Source organism: Pelophylax lessonae (genome assembly GCF_965119305.1).
Source record: "Pelophylax lessonae genome assembly, chromosome: 2".
Lineage (NCBI taxonomy): Eukaryota > Metazoa > Chordata > Amphibia > Anura > Ranidae > Pelophylax > Pelophylax lessonae.
This window is the reverse complement of record NC_138769.1, coordinates 704048216-704069187: the sequence shown is the minus strand read 5'-3', so window position 1 is coordinate 704069187 and position 20972 is coordinate 704048216. Positions and strand designations below refer to the sequence as shown.

General features: G+C 43.4%; 1 protein-coding gene across 1 annotated transcript in view; it reads left to right on the top strand.

Moving 5' to 3' along the window:
• THAP12 (THAP domain containing 12) overlaps positions 1-20972 on the top strand; it is a 63038-nt gene that overhangs the window by 27768 nt on the left and 14298 nt on the right. Inside the window, exon 4 of the mRNA XM_082246170.1 lies at positions 5599-5635. Coding sequence (XP_082102296.1) covers positions 5599-5635 — 37 coding nt within the window. The remainder of the gene's footprint in view (positions 1-5598; positions 5636-20972) is intronic.

The window sequence follows — 20972 nt, the reverse complement described above, 5'->3', positions numbered from 1 at the left end:
GTGGCACACAGAGGAGGAGGAGCCAAGAGTGCCGACGGGGGGGACCCTAGAAGAGGATTGGGCCACTCTGTTCTATTCTACTGCCCAAAGCATGTAATTATAACATGTTTTTTATTAACAAAAAAACAATTGCAATTACTTAGTTTTGACTACAGTGCGGTAAACTCTTTTCCAATATCCTTTATTGAAGGGAATTACACTGCTCAAATACATTAAAGGAACACTTTGAAAACACATCAGATCTCAATGGGAAAAAATATGTTGGATATCTGTACTGATATGGCCTGGGTAATGTGTTAGGAACGAAAAGATGTCACATCGTTTGATGGAAATAAAAATTGTCACCCAACCGAGAGCTGGGTTCAAAAACACCCTGAAAATGAAAGTGAAAAAATTATGCTGCAGACTAGTCCATTTTGCTCAAGTTTCATTGCAGCAACTCAAAATGGTACTCCTTAGTTTGTATGTCCCCCCCCCCCCCCCCCCCCCACGTGCTTGTATGCATGCCTGACCACGTCTGGGCATGCTTCTAATGAGACGACAGATGGTGTCCTAGAATATTTCTTCCCACATCTGGACCAGGGCGTCACTGAGCTCCTGAACAGACTGGCGCAGCCTGACCTGGCGGCGTCAGATGGACCGATTCCCAGAGGTGTTCTATTGGATTTAGGTCAGGCGAGCGTGGGGGCAATTCATTGGTATCAATTCCTTCATCCTCCAGGAACTGATTGCATACTCTCGCCACATGAGGCCGGGTATTGTCGTGCACCTGGCGGAACCCAGGGCCCACTGCACCAGCGTAGGGTCCGACAATGGGTCCAAAGATTTCATCCCGATACCCAATGGTTGTCAGAGTTCCATATTCTAGCCTGTAGAGGTCTGTGCGTCCCTCCATGCATATGCCTCCCCAGATACTGACTCACCACCAAAGCGGTCATGCTGAACAATGTTACAGGCAGCATAACGTTCTCCACGGCTTCTCCAGACACTTTCACGTCTGTCACATGTGCTCAGGGTGAACCTGCTCTCATCTGTGAAAAGCACAGGGTACCAGTGGCGGACCTGCTGATTCTGGTGTTCAGTGGCAAATGCCAATCAGCACCACGGTGGCGGGCAGTGAGCACTGGGCCCACTAGAGGACGTCATGCCCTCAGGCCACCCTCATGAAGTCTAAAAATTGTTTGGTCAGAGATATTCACACCAGTGGCCTGCTAGTTAATTTCTCTTTCGTTCATTGGCACACCGCTCCTGATCTTCTTAACCATTGGGTTATACTGCCCCCTACAGGAGTAGGACACTAGGCTAAAAAAAATTGTCTACGCCTATGGGCAGTCCCAGGGGGGTAAACTCCCCCTCTCCGGACAGGGGCTGGCCTGCGAGTTAAACTCCTCATGAGGTCGCATACGACGGTCTCGGCCCAAGTCGCAGCGTTCCTCCTGGCTGACAGCCCCCCCCCCCCATTTCAATGGCGAGGGTTTCTGTCTGGAGCGGTGCCCGCCTGGTTCCTGGTATGGTGAGTAGCTGTCCCCCCTTCTCCCCCTGGAGGGTTTTGGGTTGGACCACCCGGATTCCTGCCAGGCACGCCCCTCACCTGTCTTCCCCCTCACCCGTCTCCACCCCCCCCCCCCCCCGTTTGCTAGGCTTGTACGGGCACTTTGGTCCACCTCCTGGGGTTGGGGCAGGGCGCTATGCTGGTGTTGGGGGCGGGGGGTGCGTGACCGGCTGATCGGCGGTGGGGGGGGGAGGCTGCCCTGGTGGGGGCTCCTACCAGGGCCCCCCTGTCCTGCCTGTCCTTAAGGGCTAGGGATCCCTCCTGGGACACTCATGGTGCTGCCATTTTGTTGTAGCCTTGTGCTGCAATGCACGGTGACCAGGTTTGTGTAGTCCGGCGGCAATTTTGCGGAGGCTTGCCATAGAAAACAGCGGCGGCCATGTCTCTGCGTCCTTCTGGGTGACATTTTCGGTGGTTGGAGCCCCTCCTCGTCCCCTGGTGCTGACTCTGGATTCTTTCATTTCCTGATCGCCGCACGTGCTGTGCAGATTATTCTGGTGGCTGTGGTACCTGTTTTGTTTGGGGTGGTGAGTCTGATGGAGCCCTCTCCCTCTCTGCTGAGGATCAATTGGGGTTCAGTGACTGGCAACCGGACCGGGTGGTGCTGCCAGATTGGTGGGGGTTGTCCCTAACAGTGTTTTACACTTTTTTGTGGGGGGTCCCCCTGGTGACTTAGGGAGTCTTTCGAGCAGATCTCCCCGCCTGATCTCCCCTCTCTGAGGCTGCGGGGCCCTCCAGGTCCCAACCATCCATCGATGCACTGACAGCAGTCCTGGAGTCCTTTGTGTCCCATATGGAGGTGGCTTTTGGGCGACGGGCTAGCGAAAAGCACCCACCCCCTCATCTGTCTCAGATCCTGAATCTAATTCGGCCGTTGCAGACGTGGGTCACCCTGCTGGGTCTGTGTCCACGCGCCCTGAATCCTGAGATAAGGCTAATTCCTCCACTTCTGCAACCGCGCACGAAAAGGCGCTAGTGGACGCACTGATTTGTATCTGTGCGTGAGACCTTAAACATGAAGGATGCAACGAGCGCCAGTTCTCTTTGGCACTTCCTAGCTATCCAGAGCGGCAAAGGTGTTTCCTTTTCCCTCCTATTTTGACAGAATTGCCACTAAAGAGTGGGGACCCTAAGTGATTTGCTAGGCGATACCCCTATGAGGAGTCCCTTCTTAAGGACTGTTCCACCGGTGGTGGACCCTCCAGTTTCCAGATTAAACAAGGAAACCATGATTCCGGTTGAAGAGTCCCTGGCCTATAAGGACCCGGCTGACAAGAAGGAGGCTCTGGCCCACAATATGTACACCCTGGCTGGTTCGGCACGGAGTCGGTATTCACGATTACCCTGGTTTAGCAGACTGACGGAATGGGCTAAGCTATTGCGCTGTGACCTGGAGGGGAGCAGCTCCCCCCTGCCTTTGCTGAGCTGGCGGACCAGCTGGTACAGGGGCTGCAGTTTCTGCGATTTATCTCTTTGGCTGTAGCTTCCCTAGTGTCTCGGCTCTCTATTTCGGCAGTGGTCCTTCGTCGTGTCTTTTGGCTTTAGACTTCTAAAAAGGCCTTGACTGATCTTCCCTTTCAAGGAGATGGCCTGTTTGGTGCTACTCAGGATGACATCATTAAAGGTCTCATGGGGGGAAGAGTAACTTTCTTCTGCAGGCTACTAAGGGCAAGGACCCTCGTCATAGATGTGGACTCTCCTTCTTGGCTCATAAGTTTTTTTTTTTTCATCCCTCCGATAATGGCTCAACGCCTTTCAGGGCCTCCTGGAGGATCCAAGCAAACTTAGTCTGGCAAGTCAAGAGCGGGTTTCTCCAGACCCACGGATAAAGCCCCTTCAGCATGAAGGTGCGCCCTCACCCGTATCTAGTGTTGGAGGGGGGCGTCTTCGCTGGTTCCCAGATCCGTGGACTTCCTTGGTACAAGACAAGTGGGTACACAGTCATACGGTCCGACTACAAGATTGAGTTTCGTTTTTACCCTCCAAAGGTTCTTTACTTCCAACGTGTCCTTGGTCCGCTTACAGGCTCTCCTTGGGGCGGTGAAAAACCTTTTACTTCAAGGGGTGATCGTCCCAGTTCTGACTTCGGAACGTTTTCAGGGGTTTTACTCAAACCCGTTTACAGTCCCCAGGAAGGAAGGGAAGGTGCGTCCAATTCTGGACCTCAAGGTTCTGAGCTGCTTTGCGCGGGTTCAGAAGTTCAGAATGGAGGTCATTCGCACGGTGGGGGCTTCCCTGCTTTAGGGGGATTTTCTTGCCTCCATTGACATCGAGGACGCTTACCTTCACATTCCAATATGTGTCGGTCACCAGCGCTTCCTCTGCTTTGCCATGGGAGAGGAGCATTATCAGTTTGTGGTGTTAGCCTTTTGGTCTCACCTCCGGTCCTTGGGTCTTCATGAAAATGTTGGCCCTGGCGCTTGCATTGTTACGTCAGCGGGGGATCGCGGTCCTGGGCTACTTGGACGACCTCCTTCTCTGAGCAGTCTCCTACTGCACTGTTGGAAAACCTGAAGGTCCCCATACGCACCCGGAGGGAGTTCGGCTGAATTCTGAATCTTCAGAAGTCTGCCTTGGTTTCTTCCATGAAGTGACTATCTGGGTTGGACTCTGCCTTAGCCAGAGTTTTCCTTCCACTTCTGAGTTCCTGTTGACAGTTTCCTGTGTTCCTGTTGACAGAATGTAATGCAACGCCATCTGCATTACATTCAGTGGAGCACAGGGGAGAAATCTGGGATCTTTTAGACCCTGCATGTCTCATTAAAGAGAACCTTTCACCAAAAAATCATCACATAGGCGACATGAGAAAAAAAAAAGTAAAAAAAAGTTGCACTCAAGCGCACAAAATCCCCCCCCAAAAAAAGTTGGTCCCCACCCACACATATGCACGCACAAACGTACACGTGTTGGGGCACCTACGCATAAAAACGATAATGATGCACATGTTGCATATTATCGCCGCACATAAACTAGTTCCTAACTTTTTTTTTTTTTTAAGCCGATTCCGAGATTCAAAGCAAATCGCAAATTTGTCAGGCTAATAGGTTAGGGCCTTTTTTTTTTTTTTTTTTTTCCCTTACCACTTCTTGTCCAGGTGCCTGCTGCCTGTTGTGTAGGAAGTGGGGGGCGATCTCCCCAACAGATGCACAGATGTCTGGCCTTTTCGACTTCCAAGGTAAAATGAAGAAGAAAATTTGGTTAGGGTTCCTATTTAAGGTTGCAATGGCAACCAGATGTCCTGTAGGTGTCATCGGTAGCTTGTCCTCCTCTCACATAATCTTTTTAAAATAGAAGCATGGCCAAAACTTTTTGCCCATACTAATGTGGATCATAGGAGTATACTTGCTTATGCTCTTCTGTGATTCAGAATCCACCACCAAAGGGTTAAAACCCCCTGTCAGTTCACGTCTTGGAGCCGGGATGTCGGTATCCACCCTGCTGCCTAACTGACAGCCAAAGCCAGCTGCTACTGCCCCCCTCTCAAACTTGGTTCTTCAGTGAGCAATCAGCAGTCATTTGATTGCTCAGTTCTTGGTCCTCGAGTTGACGGGAGACAGCCGCTGCGTCAGACCGTTTTTTTTTGTTTTTTTTTAAGTAACCTAAACTTCTACTTTAATAGGTCACACTGTAGTTGTGTGTGTGTGTGTGTGTGTGTTTAACTGGTCAACTCTGCATTGCTTTTCTTTTGAGGTGCACCGAATGGACTTTTCGGTGCCAAATGTTTTAATAAAAAAAAAAAAAAAAAAAAAAAAAAAGTGTGTGTATGTATAACGCACCCGTGTTACTTTTTTTTTTAAGCGGTTTTTTGAGTCACATGACCTATAAAAACCACCGTAAAATCACCATTTTCGGCTGATATGTTTCGGTCGTCGAAATTTCGATGCATTTCTACTTTTCTTGTTTTGTTCATGTAAACCCTAGCAGATCAACAAGAATTTTTCTATACTTTTACATCTTTACAGGGTAAAACATGGAGATTTTTTTTCTGTGGCTTGATGTACACTTAACTGTTGTTTTTTTTTTTTTTTTTTTTCTTTTTTTAATAGAGTGAAGAAGAAATAAGGGCAATAAAAGAGAGAAAACGTAAGTTCTATTAAACTAGAGATCTGAGTGATGACATTATAGTGACATTTGCTCCAAGAGGCAGCATAAGAAAACTTATTTACCAAGGAAGATAGTAAAATTCAGTTACACAACCAGTCAGCCTGTCCAGTTCTTTCAATGACCCATTAGTAAAATCTGATTGGTTACTTTTTGTGTTCCAGTATATTACACCTCACTTTAATTGCTTGATTATACAAACCAGGTAATGGTTAATATTTTTTGTGCATTTAGAATGCAAAGTTTACATAAGTCTAACAAAGATGGATCTAGCTAGACATCCATACAAATGTACAGTAATGTATTACAAACTGTTTCAAAAAGGTTACAACGATTAATGTTGTCTTTACAGTATTGGGGCCAGTTCACACTACGAATCGCACAGGAACGCAGTGCATGTTCCTATGTGATTTACATGCAGTTCTAAGCAGTGTGAATTCAGCCCATTCATTTAGAACTGTGCTGTGTGCACTGTTTTCAACCAAGCAGCCCCGGTTTTTCTTTTCGGGGGTCCTCCGCCAGCACTCCAGGTCTCGCCTCTTTGGGAGGTGTCCCCTTGGAAAACTCCTAAACCCACCCGGTCTGTGTCTGGCACAGACCATGCAATTCGGCCCTTTCCAAACACCCATACACCCACCCCCTCGTCGCAGCATTTGATTGACAGCAGCAGGAGCTAGAGGCTCCTACCGCTATCATTCTGTCCAATGAGGAGGGAGACCGTGTCGAGAGCCGCTGTTCTTGTGTATGTCGCTGGATCGGATTGGGGCTCAGGTAAGAAAGCATTAAGGTAAAAATCCTTGTGGCTTTAGAACCACCTTAACTAGATGATGCTTTTTTGATATCTGCCTGGAGTTCAGTTTTCAGGAAACTGTAATTAAGAAACATTTTTCAGTCCTGTTTTCAATAAGGGTGAGGTTTTCTTCAACCTTCAAGGCTGGGTTCACATATGTGCGAATTGAAGCCGGTTCACACATGTCCTGGGGAGGGCGCAGTGCAAATTCCAAAAGGTCGTGTACGTTTTTGGATCTGGTTCAGGTGCAAATTCAGACAAATATTCAAACCTGAATCGCACCTGAACTGGTAAACAAATGGACCCCATGCACAAAACAAAACCGTGGCCACACATGTTAACCTGGCTTAACATTTGTGTGTAGCTATACTGCTCCCTCGTTTCCTCCTTTTAACCTACTAGGGCAGAGGTCCTCAAACGATGGCCCTCCAGTTGCTCAGGAACTACAATTCCCATCATGCCTGGTCATGTCAATGAATGTCAGTGTTTACAATGCCTCATGGGATGTGTAGTTCCGCAAGAGCTGAAGGGCTGTAGTTTGAGGATCCCTGATCTAGGGTATGGGACTGCTGCCTGTGACGCTTTGAGCACTATGTGGTGGATTTACTAAAACTGGAGAGTGCAAAAAATATGTAGCAGAATACAAATTGGCCTAAAAGGATGAGAAACATTCGATTTTAAGAATTTTTTTGGGAATGTTATATAGCGGAAAGTGAAATATATATATATATATATATATATATATAAATAAATAATTTTTTTTTTTTTTTTTTCAGAATTGTCACACATTTGTTTATAGCGCGATAAATAAAAATTGCACAGGTGATCAAATACCACCAAAAGAAATCTCTATTTGTGGGAAAAAAAGGACATCAATTTTATTTAGGTACAGCGTAACACAACCGCGCAATTGTCCGTTAAAGTAACGCAGTGCCGAAAAGCAAAAAATGGCCTGGTCATTAAGGGGGCAAATCCTTCCGGTCCAAAAGTGGTTAAAATCCTTGCAATGTACATCACTCAGAGGGCAATATTTATTTATTTTTTTTTTTTCTCAACAAAAGTGGAGTTGCGCTTTAGGGTGGGGCAAAACATGTTGGGGACGTGGCCTGGATAAATCGAGCGGAGATTCCTATTTCTGCGGTGTGCTTTGGGTCCGGATGGACCTCTCCTCAGACTGCACCCTCACTAGGTCAGCTTGATCCAACTCATCGGAGCTTAATAGCCTGAGCAGGGACCCTTAAGCATTTATCATGTCATGTGTCATACCAGTGTTTTTCACAGAGGACAAGGTTGTCCCTGGCTTGGTGGCTCTGGAATCCTGCTCTGGAGTTGGGGAAGTCCTTTCTTTCTTCTGTTCTCATGACGAATGCCAGCCTGTTAGGTTTGAGAGGAGTTCTGGGACACCCCTGTTGGGGCTGTAGACTTGATCATCATCATCTGAGTCTCGTCCCCCCCCCTATCAAGCACCTTTTTAAACTTCAGGAAATTTGGTTATCTCTGCAGAGCGTCCTCCTGGATGGTCATCAGATTCATATTCAGTTAGATAAATGCGGTGGCATGCATCAATCTTCAGGGAAGAACTAGAGGTCTTCCCACATCAAGAGGTAGATTGAGATTTGTCAAGGGAAAAATTGTACAGTCCAGCCTTGTCTGCTAAGCACATTGCAAGCACAGATTGCAGGCAGATTTCCTTAGCGGATAATGCCTGTACCTGGGGAAGTACTCCCGACACTGAAGTGTTTAGAATGTGTGCCGTATGTAGGATACAACTGGTATGGACACCCCAGGCTTAACAAACTGGAAACATTCATTTCCAGGTACAGGGATCCTTGGTAGAAGCAGTGGTTGTTCTGATGGCTACGTGGGATCAGGGCACCCTAATCGGTCTTTGCTCCCCTCCCTGAAACTTCTTCCTTATCTGCTTTACAGGATTGAGATAAAGGTCATTCTGGTGATCCTCATTGCTCTGGACTGGCCCAAGTGAATGCAGTATTACCTACCTGGTTAGACTCCTGGCAGACACTCTGCTGGAGTGTCTTCTGCTTGTCGAGGTCTTTTGTCTCTAAAACCGATTTGCCTTCCTGCTTCACAGATGCTGGCTTTAACGGCTCGGCTGTTTGAAGTCCGGGTTCTTGGGGACGAGGGGAGTCTCCGAATCTGTGATATTTATAATTCTAAAATCTAACCAGTTTACTTTTCTGTAAGGTTTATTTTGGTACATGGAAGGCATACTTCATTTGGGGTAAGTTTTGGAGTCAGGTTTCCGCCCTTTCCATTCTGTTTGAGACCATTTGCCCCTTGGTACAGAGGGTCTCTCCCTCATCTGCCCCCTGTGACTCTTCGGGATCTGACTCTGGTACTTTCTGTTCTTCAGAAACTACCATGTGAACCCATTACTGATCTTTATTTTCACCCACAAGGTTTTTTTTGTCTTGTACCTGTAGCACCCTCCTAGGTAGGTGCTAGGAAAAAGCATTTATATGGCCCTTTCTGCTTATGAGGGGGGCCTGATCATTCAGCTAGGCTGTCATGTGTTTCCAGGGGAGTCTGGGGATTCCCCCCACTGTGTCCAATGAGGGCTCTTTTTGGGCAGTGGAGGAAACCTGGCCAATAGCGCAATAGTCTCTCCTCCTGTCAGAGCTAGAGAAGGTGTCCAGAAGGTTAAAGGGATCCGGGAGCCAGCTAACCAGTAGGGAAGGCTTAGAAAGGGGGTGCCAGAGTCTAAGCCCTGAAGAGAAGAGTGAAAGGGGGTGCAGGTGCGGGCCCTGAAGTGTTCAGCAGTGTATACAAATAGCTACCTCAGCAAGGAGTGCTTAAGGGAGCTTAAAAAGGACTTCTTCATTCAGGAAAGCAGTCAGAAGTAAGTTCAGCATTAACAGGCAGCAGGCCAGTGTTAACCAACATTAATCGGCGTTGACCGGCATCCAGCCAGCGTCAAGTCAGCGCCAGTCGTCATTTTTCAATTGTCCCTAGCAATTTGTGCATAGTTGAGCCAAAGGAGTATCCCACTCATCCCTTCTCCCATCCAAGTTACAAAAATAAATACAAAAACCCAAAGATACTGGACTGGTCATTGTCTCAGTGCTCACACTTGAAGAACATGCTTAAATGTGCTGTTGTTGCTAGTGGTAACCCAGGTGGAGCCACATCCAGCCAAACGGCTGGAAATTGTGCTACAATACCCATCACCTTGGTGAGGGGACCCTTTTGGTTTTGATTTTGTTTAGGACAAGGTGGTGTTCAGGCCAAGGACTTCCTCCTTGCCTAAAGTAGTTTCTGCTTTTTTATCTCAACAAGGACATTGGGGTTGATTTACTAAAAACCGGAGAGTACAAAATCTGGTACAGCTGTGCATGGTAGCCAATCGGCTTCTAACTTCAGCTTCTTAAATTTTGACAGTGAAACCTGGAAGTGGATTGGTTTCTATGCAGAGCTGCACCAGATTTTGCACTCTCCAATTTTAATTAATCAACCCCCATTCTCTGCTGTCCCTCTGTCCCAGCTCCAGTTCACTAAAGAAAAGCTCTTCTGTAGTTCTTCTTCTGAATGTGTTTTGAGCTGTGACAGCTTCTTTCAGATAGACCGATTCCCTTTTTATAATACCTGAAGGGTGCAGCTAGCTACAGTTTTCCTATTTGGCAGTGCCTAGAACTTCTGCAATTGGCAGTAAAAACCAAAGTTTAAAGACTTTCTGCATCCGTCATTGGACACTAAGAAAAGGATTTGACAGCTAGTGCAAAAAAAAAAAAAATGGATTTTTGTATTGGGTTGATCATGTTCACCTATTCACACAGATGTCTAGAAATCTATAAAAAAAAAGGCTGTGATTACTCATGAAGAACCATCTTTCACATGTTCCTTTGGTGAGCAGGTAATGGTAAGTTTAAATTCAAACCATGCTGTTAAGCCCCGTACACACGCACAGATTGTTGGCCGTAAATTGTCGGCCAACGTCCGATCTGCCGATTGTAGGCTTGTTAGTATGATGCTTCCGACAACCAACTGCGAATTTTCGGCCGAAAAAAATCTGGTGTGCATGCTATAAAATTTTTGTTGGCCAACAAAAAACGGCCCATTTGTCAGTACAGATTTCGGCAGACAACAATCAGATGAGCAAGACTGGGCATGCTCAGAGAAGAAAAAACACACGGAAAGTAAACCATCACATGACATCACTTCTGAAGTTGGTTTTTGTTGGCCAACAAAAGTCCAGTGCAAGTCTAGAGCACATTTCAACCAACACAACAACACTGGACAAAAGACGGCCGATCGGTTGGCCAACAATCTCTGCGTGTGTACGGGGCTTTACTTATATTTCCACTGCAACTGATCAGCCAAAAGTTAAGACAGCCAAGTTCATGATGGTTTATAATCTTTGTTGTAGTCCATTTTTTTTTTTTTTTATATCAAATAATTTTTATTGAAAGTTTTTTTTTTTTTTTTTTTTTTATTTACATCTTCCATACGTACAAATAACAAAGCATACCCCCTTCCCACACATGCATTGGTGTTATTGTAGTCCATTTTGAATATTAAATATATTTGTTTACGCATTGTTAATATGCTATTTTGGTTGATAAGCTTGGTTCACATATATGCAATGAGGCCGGTTGTGGTGCATATTTTAAAAGGGTCCTATGTGTTTTTCAGTCCAGTTCAGGTATGGTTTGAGTGTCAAATGAATTGCACCTGAACCACTAAATAGAAACTGGACCTGCATAAATATGAACCCAGTGTTTAAAATGGCAAATTATTTAAAGAGGAAGTAAAGTCCCTAAAAAAAAAAAGCCCTGTAAAGAGAAAGGCATAAGGAGCTAGTATGCATCGCATACTAGCTGATTATGAAGTACTTCCCTTAAAACGAAGCCCCCGCCGTGCCGCCCGCTCAATGACAGGACAGCCGACATGTCCGGCCGTCCTGCTTCCGGGTTTGCATCCTCCGGCCATCTGATTGGCCGGAGGCGCGATTACATCACTCCCGCGCATGCGCGCGGGAGCCGTCGTTCACGGCACTGAGCTCTGAAGGGTGGCTGTTCCTTCAGAGCGCATGCGCCGATGACGTCATCGGCAGTATGCACTCTAAATATCTCCTAAACGGTGCAAGTTTGGGAGATATTTATAGCACCTATAGGTAAAAGTTTGTGAGGTGGGTTTACAACCTCTTTAAAATGTGTCCTCATCTATTATTAACTAGTTTTTGTGGAACATCTGTGGACAAATTCAGAAAAATTTACCCACTTATCCACTGGGCACTTATACCCCCTTCCTAACCATGCCAATTTTCAGCTTTCAGTGCCCTCGCATTTTGAATAACAAATACTCAGTCATGCAACACTGTACCCATATGAAATTTGTGTCCTGTTTTCACACAAATAGAGCTCTCGTTTGGTGGTATTTGATCATTACTGGTATTTTTTTTTTTTTTTTTTTTGAGCCATAAATAAGACCACAAATTGTGTATTTCTTCTCGGTTATAAACTTTTTCAAATTAGTAACTTTATATATTTTTGGAAAAAGTTATACTGCTACATATCTTTGGTAAAATAACATTGGGCGGAGCGATCATGTGGTCAAGGGCTGCTGTCATTGGCCCTTTGCCACGATCCGTGATGCTCCAGGAAGCATCGTATGCCCTCCCAGAATAAGCCAACCAGACTGTAGCCGTCATTCAGCTATGACACGGTTGGCCAATGGTTAAAACCGCACAAGGAGAAAAGTGCTAATTCCAAAGTTTCAGCACTTGCAAAAATCAGAATCCACCATCTATTTATTGATTTGACTTCTGAAAGGTTACTTTGTTTTACTACACTTTGCACCACGTGCTTTGCTTAGTTTACTGTGGAATAGAACAGTATATTGCGCTCAAATCACGTGTATTAATTTTATGGTTTTTCAACCTGAGAATGGGTTTTTATTGAGGAATAAAAATTGATTTGCAGCGCTAAGTCAGCGCGTTTTACCCTAATACATTCCCTGAATTAAGGTTCCCCCCTCCCTAAATGCTTCCCTCTATTGATCCAGTGCTGTCTTGTCTGCAGCAGCACTGCTCACTCTTCCTCTTCTCACCGAAGACTCAGAGCAGTGTGAGCCTTTGGCTTCCGCTGCTGCCAGTCAAATCCAGTGATGAGAGAGTTGGGGGTGTGGGTGAGCCGAGCTGTATATTTCCATAGATGCACACAGCCTGGCTCAGGAGTGCACCCGCACAGTTGCCCCCTCAGCACACAGCTTGCTTAGGGGGCACTTGAAGGAGAGGAGGAGCGGACATTGTCAGTTGGAGACTAAAGAGACCACTCTTACCTCTCTTGTGCAATACCATTGCAAAAAACAGGTAAGTATTGATTTTAATTAAAAAAAAATACTTTTTAATATCACTTAAGGGCACACTATACTCAAACTAAATATTTTTTTTTCCAGTGCTGAAGAAAGTATGCAATTGGATGCAGATTTATATTATACATGTGTACGGACTGTGTTTTGTATCTATTCCAACTTACCTGGCTCTCCTATGTGTATCTTACGTTTTTACACCCAGTTTACACCATGCCTTTACACCCAGTTTACACCATGCCTTTTACACCCAGTTTACACCATGCCTTTACTGGTGTTTAGATCCCACTACAATTGATGACTAGGTTGCACCTCAGATGATCATTATCATCCTAGTTACTCATACGTTTAGACACTATACTTCTACTATACTCACACAACACAATACACGTATTAAGGACAGTTGCAGCTTAATAAAAACTGAAAAAAAGCTTTAAGAATAAATAAATAAAAGGTTAATCTTCTGCTTTAATATTCATACCGGACAAAAAACATAAAATAAAGAAGGAAATTCAGGTAGGCACATGTGTGCATGTTGGGTAATGTGGCTCTATGGTTCTCTTGCTAGTTGTTGTTGTTTTTTTCTCTTAAACAGATACGCCTTTCAAAACTATTTTGGGGACTCCAACAAGTGCACTTGGTTTTCAGCTTTTTCTCCTTTCTTTAGCCTCCATGACAAATCTATTTCAGGGAACCATACAGGTAGAGTGGGCTCTTTGTGGCTGGGCAGAGGCGAGAGCTGCTTGTTGCAGTCCCCAAGAGATTAAAGGTTTTATTCAGACCTCCAGTATCCATCCTTTAGGGCCGTTTCATACCAGAACACGGTGCACATTTCCTTCACTGCGTTCAAAACGCAATGCCTTTGCAAGCTGCGAATGCCAATATGTTGTTAATTGCACTCCATGCCATGTGACTTGGTGCGGCGTGTTTTTTAAAGGTAGTGCATGCGCTGCTTTTTTGTGTGTGCCGGTGCGATTTGCAGCCCATTCGGACAAATGGGCTGCAAAATTGCACTGCAAGGGAACACACAGTAATCGCACATGTAGACTGTGATCGCACGTGTAGACTATGCTTCTGGTGTGAACCAACCCTAAAGGAACTTGTTACCTGGTCAATTGTAGGCAAAGTGACTAGCTGCTAGACCTGTATCGGGCGAAGCACCAGGTATTTATTGGGGGAAGCCATGGAATAAAGAACAGTGGTTGAGTTCTGTGCAATGGTAATTTCGTCGACTAAAATATTTTCGTAGACTGATGCCCCGTACACACGTGCAGATTATCTGAAGACTTTTGTCTTCAGATTTACCTTTTCTATGTAGTGCAAGGGCCTGCCGGATTGCATACAAATTGAAAGTGTTTAGGTTTGACCTCATATTTATATGGTTTTGGTAAGTCTGCAGACAAAAGTCTTCAGATAATCTGCACTTGTGTACGGGGCATAAATGAATACTATTTTAGTCAACTAAAATACAACTAAAACAATTCAGATGACTAAAATACGACTAAAACTAAAATGACCATGACTAAAACTAAATTGAATTTATATCACAATGGTTAAATCTGTGTCTGTGGTGCATGTTCAAAGCTTAATACCATAATTATTAAACATGTTGTTTGTTTTTTTACTCTAGGAGTAAATGTTTGGCAGTTCTAAAGAAATAGTGCATTAAAATTTAACTAAACCCTTTAGATTTTAGTCGACTAAAATGTACTGGAGATTTTAGTCGTCTAAAATACGACTAAAACGAACAACTCAGATGACTAAAATACGACTTAAACTAAAATGTAATTTCAGTCAAGACTAGAACTAAAACTAAATCGAAGTTTGATGACAAAATTTACACTGGTTCTGTGAAGGTAAATTGAAGGTAGTTGGGGCTTGGATTTAAACAGACCCCATTTATAAGTGGGATCTTTAACCGAAATGTTCTTTTGGCTTAAGGTACTTGAAATTTAATAAAGCTTACCAGCATTGCATTGACAGTAATTCGCCATGCTGCCTTTGTAGAGATACCATACCACCTCTGTTTTTAAAATTGTGTAAGAAAATGTGCAAAGAAACGCTTAGAAATAATGAGGTGCGTTTTTTGACGCGCTCGCACCGTATTTCCTGTTTATACAGGAACGGAAATGGTGTTTGGATTGAATCACAGTTTCGACATGGCTTCAAAGTCTTTCCTTGATATTGAGCTCCTGATATCGCTTGTACGCCTCCATCCCGAACTGTATGATCCGCTGAACACCGCACGCATTGACCCGCATGAGAGAATAAAGTTATGGCATCTGATCTCATCTGAGATATTTGTGGACTGGGATGACCTGAACTCTCTACAGAGATCAATGAAAGGTGGGTGTTCTATATCATTTTTAGTGTGTGTGTGTGTGTGTGTACTTGTTTATGTATACATTTGATTTTGGGATAGAGAAAAGAATAATCAAGGTATTTTTGCTAAGGGGCAAGGTCTCATACAAGGCACCACATCCCATATCGCAATAGGAATTTGAAAGAAAGCTAAAAAGCAGGATTTTTTTAAACATAGTGAAGTACGTTTTCCAAAGGTTTTTTGAAAATAAAGAAATGTACTTACAAACATAAAACAAATACGGGCGACATGTAAGCACGGCTCGGTGGATCGCTGCTCTCGCATCGCGTGCGTCTCACCGGATGGAAATGACGTCAGGTCCGCTCAGCCAATCGCTAGACGCGTTTCGCCGTCTAATCACGGCGTCCTCTGTAGCTACTTGTTTTTTGTTTGTAAGTACATTTCTTTATTTTCAATAAAACCTTTGGAAAACGTACTTCACTATGTTTGGCACTTTACTTATTTCTGAGGAAACCGGAAGTATATAGTAAAGGACCATTACAAGGATTGTTCCCAGCATATTTGGTGTATCCAAGCTGCCCAGGAAAGCCTCCATCAGATGTTTAACCGCAGATGACCGAGCTATTTGTGGTGAGTAGATTACCACAGGGGGTGCAAACCTGAATTAATTCAGCGGAACACTAGTGTTTTATATCCTGCAGAACATATATGGACTTTTCATTACCTTGATCATTATTATTGCATATTTATTGATTTTTATTCTGATCAGTTATTGCAGATTTTTAGCATGTTATTTATGATTTTAAACATTATGAATTTTAGCATGATTGTTAGAATATATTTCTGATATTTGCACTTTGTCGCACATTTTGCACATATCAATTTTTTGCACTTTTTGCACAGATTTCTCTAGCAGCGCTGCAACACTGTCACTATACACTTATGGGGTGTACTCACTTTTGTTGCCAGTGGCTTAGACATTAATGGCTGTGTGTTGAGTTATTTTGAGGGGACAGCAAATTTACACTGTTATACAAGCTGTACACTCACTACTTTACATTGTAGCAAATTGTCATTTCTTCAGTGTTGTCACATGAAAAGATCTAATAAAATATGTACAAAAATGTGAGGGGTGTACTCACTTTTGTGAGATACTGTGTGTGTGTGTGTGTGTGTGTGTGTGTGTGTGTAAGTATATAAGTATATATATATATATATATATATATATATATATATATATAATCTTATCAGTACAGACCAAAATTTTGGACACACCTTCTCATTCAAAGAGTTTTCTTTATTTTCATGACTATGAAAATTGTAGCTTCACACTGAAGGCATCAAAACTATAAATTAACACATGTGGAATTATATACATAACAAAAAAGTGTGAAACAACTGATACTATGTCATTCTAGGTTCTTCAAAGTAGCCACCTTTTTGCTTTGATTACTGCTTTGCACACTCTTGGCATTCTCTTGATGAGCTTCAAGGGGTAATCACCTGAAATGGTCTTCCAACAGTCTTGAAGGAGTTCCCAGAGATGCTTAGCACTTGTTGGCCCTTTTGCCTTCACTCTGTGGTCCAGCTCACCCCAAACCATCTCGATTGGGTTCAGGTCCGGTGACTGTGGAGGCCAGGTCATCTGGCGCAGCACCCCATCACTCTCCTTCTTGGTCAAATAGCCCCTAAAACAGCCTGGAGGTGTGTTTGGGGTCATTGTCCTGTTGAAAAATAAATGATGGTCCAACTAAACGCAAACCGGATGGAAAAGCATGCCGCTGCAAGATGCTGTGGTAGCCATGCTGGTTCAGTATGCCTTCAATTTTGAATAAATCCCCAACAGTGTCACCAGCAAAGCACCATCACACCTCCTCCTCCATGCTTCACGGTGGGAACCAGGCATGTAGAGTCCATCCGTTCACCTTTTCTGTGTCTCACAAAGACACGGTGATTGGAACCAAAGATCTCAAATTTGGACTCATCAGACCAAAGCACAGATTTCCACTGGTCTAATGTCCATTCCTTGTGTTCTTTAGCCCAAACAAGTCTCTTCTGCTCGTTGCCTTTCTTTAGCAGTGGTTTCCTAGCAGATAGTCTACCATGAAGGCCTGATTCACACAGTCTCCTCTTAACAGTTGTTCTAGAGATGTGTCTGCTGCTAGAACTCCGTGTGCCATTGACCTGGTCTCTAATCTGAGCTGCTGTTAACCTGCGATTTCTGAGGCTGGTGACTCGGATGAACTTATCCTCCGCAGCAGAGGTGACTCTTGGTCTTCCTTTCCTGGGGGGTCGGCATGTGAGCCAGTTTCTTTGTAGCACTTGATGGTTTTTGTGACTGCACTTGGGGACACTTTCAAAGTTTTTTTTTCCCAATTTTTCGGACTGACTGACCTTCATTTCTTAAGGTAACGATGGCCACTCGTTTTCCTGTACTTTTTTCTTGCCATAATACAAATTCTAAAGTGGGGTACACACTAGTAGAAAATCTGCCCAAAATTCCCGCCCGATGTGAAATCGTCCGATTTTCGCCTAGTGTGTACACAACTTTCAGCAGCCTATGCTGACATTTTCAACGAAAAAAAACACCAATTTTTTTCGTCCGTCCCCTGACGACCGATTTTCGTTTAATGTGTATGCAGTACATCCGTGAAAAATCGAATACGAAAGACCGCGCATGATCTGAAGTTGTGACAACCCGGAAGTCTAGGAACAAATGTGCCAAAAAAAAGAAATCGGATGAGAAATTTCGTGAACATGTATGCACTGTCGACTAAATACAGTAATGAACGCTGAGAAGACAGAGAAAAATCGGAGGATATTTCGTCCGATTTTCGTCATGTGTACGGCCCTTAACAGTCTATTCAGTAGGACTATCAGCTGTGTATCCACCTGACTTCTGCACAACACAACTGATGGTCCCAACCCCATTTATAAGGCAAGAAATCACACTTCTTAAACCTGACAGGGCGCACCTGTGAAGTGAAAACCATTTCAGGTGACTACCTCTTGAAGTGTGACTCTACAATTTTCATAGTCATGAAAATAAAGAAAACTCTTTGAATGAGAAGGTGTGTCCAAATATTTTGGTCTGTACTATATATATATATATATATATATATATATATATATATATATATATATATATATATATATATATATATAATATATATACTTTTTTTTTTTTTTTTTTTTTAAGTTTTAAACTTCTAGTTTGCAACAAGCCTTAGGAAATCGACCCCAAAGTCTCATCTGCTTAATCCCTAGGGCCCCTTTCACTCATATGGACCGTTCGTCCGTTTTTTATCCGTTGACGGGTGAAACACAGACATCAATGCATTCCTATGGAAAGGGATGTAAGTGGATGCTTCTGCTTCCATTAACATCCGTTTTTTTTTTTTTTTTCATCCGTTTAAAAAACCGAAACTGATGTTGACTGAAAAAAACTGATGACAAAAAAAACGCGACTGAACTGATGAAATGACTGGTCCGTACGTGTGAAAAGGGGCCTTAGGCTGGCCATACAATATTTTCTTATAATTTTCTGTAAAATGTTCTAAAAATTTACCTTAAACTGTGTTTTTATACAAGGGCCTGCCTTAAAGGGTACAGTTGAAACTGTTTTAGTTTTGACCTCATATTATATGGTTTCTGGTAAATCTAACAGAAAATTGTACAATAAATTTGAACATGTATAGGACAGCCTTAGGATCTAATCTGGAACACCTGATTTCTAATTTTGTGGATTTGAAGTAGTGGTGTACATACTTTTCCACATGACAAGTTTGAAACCTATAACTAAGATAATTTTTTTTTTTTTTTTTTTTTTTTTTTTTTTTTTTAATGCTTGGGTATAAACCATTTTTATGCAGCTCTTGCAGACAGCAGGTGATGTGGTCATGGGGATGTAAATTTTATATTCTATATTTTCACATTTACCCATTTTTAATTGAGGAAAAATACACTACATTTAAGCCTCGTACACACGCAACGATTGTTGGCCATGAATTTTTGGCCAACGTCCGATCGGCCGATTGTCGGCTTGCATTATGATGATTCCGACAACCGAGTGCGATTTTTCGGCCGAACAAAATCTGGTGTGCATGCTATAAAATTTTTGTTGCCCGTCAACAGAACGGCCGATTTTTCCATCAGTCAGTACAGATTTCGGCAGACAAAAATCAGATGAGCAAGACTGGGCATGCTCAGAGAAGAAAAAACACACGGAAAGTAAACCAGCACATGACATCACTTCTGAAGTTGGTTTTTGTTGGCCGAGAAAATTTGCGTGCAGTCTAGAGCACATTTCAACCAACACAAAAACACTGGACAAAAGACGGCCCATCGGTCGGCTGAAAATCGTTGCGTGTGTATGAGGCATTAGTAAAGAAGATTAACACTACAGGTTCATATTCTCACTTGTTCATTTTGTTGTGTTGCTAAAATGCACCATACTTTCACATGTATGGTTCTAATCATTTTTGATGGCACCTCCAAAGCACATGTATTGATGCGCTGCACTGTAAACAAATGTTGCTTATGCCTTTCCTGGCGTGATGGCAGCCTTTTCAAATGAATGGACCGCCTCAAAGTTATGTACACTAATGCGTAGCATAACACTCAAAAACACACAGCATCACAACAACCAGGCGTGAATGGTCCCTAAATGCCATACTGCCTTGAAATAAATTTACCATTGATATGTTAATTAAAAAAATAAATCAAGTAACCTTTATGCATGCAGTTGAAGCTTCTGTTTTCAATTTACCAGTTCAATATTCTATGTTTTAATTGTAAGACCTGGGATTGTTTTAAGTAAGACGAAAACTTTTTTTTTTCTCCTTTCAGTAAAGGAGGTGCAAACCCAATGGCAGTCGCTCTGGGAAAACTTCAGACGAGAGCTTCATTACCAAATGCTTAGAGAAAGAGGCTTACCGTGTTCAGAAACGCCTGCATTCTCTCACTTTAATGATTTGTTATTTCTTAAACCGCTTATGATGCCAGGGTAAGTGACTTCGATCCTACTTTGTTGGGCTTATGCGTTGCAGTGAACAACCAAACCTCTGGTTACTAAAAGATGTTTTCAGTAAAGTTAGGAGTTGCTACACTCTGCTTAGCTATTGGGAATTATCTTGCATATGTTTTTTTTTTTTTTTTTTTTTTTTTTTTTTTGCTGGAATTCTGATATATTTTACATTTACATTCTAGGGCAGGAAGCATAAGTTACCATCCAACTTCTTCTGAAGTCCATGAGGAGGGCATGCCAAATGACCTTGAAATAATTTACATAAAGGATGAACCATCGCCAGATGTCATGTCTTTACATGCAGACGAGACGTCTGAAACTGTGGATCTCATCCAATCAGGCGGCGAACCGCAAATCACTCAAGATGAGCTGGACCAAAACTTGGTGATGGAATCGGCAAATCAAAGCCAGGAATTTGAAGGCTCTCATATTGCCTTTGCCAAAAGTCTCGTCCCTTATTTGGCCCAAGTACCCTACAGCTGCCAGACAAGCCTCAGGATGACACTGACAAATATTATCTTTTGTTATATTGAGAATGCTTATGGACAAGCCCCCAAAGCTAGCCCAGAACTTCTACGGTATATCTCATCCTCTTCTTTTCAACAACCCCCGTAGTCGGGCAACGCCAAGTTCTTGTACCCCGCATATGCATTTAATTTATGGCTCAGGTGGACTGGTACTTTCTGTACAACTTTAGATGGACAAAATTGCGTGCCATATTTTCCAGCGTGTGCCTGTAAACAGTATTTCTCTTTCGTTCATTAACGGACACAGCTTCTGATCTTCTTAACCATTGGATTACACTGCCCCCTACAGGAGTAGGACACTAGGCAGAAAAAAATATCTGGCTACG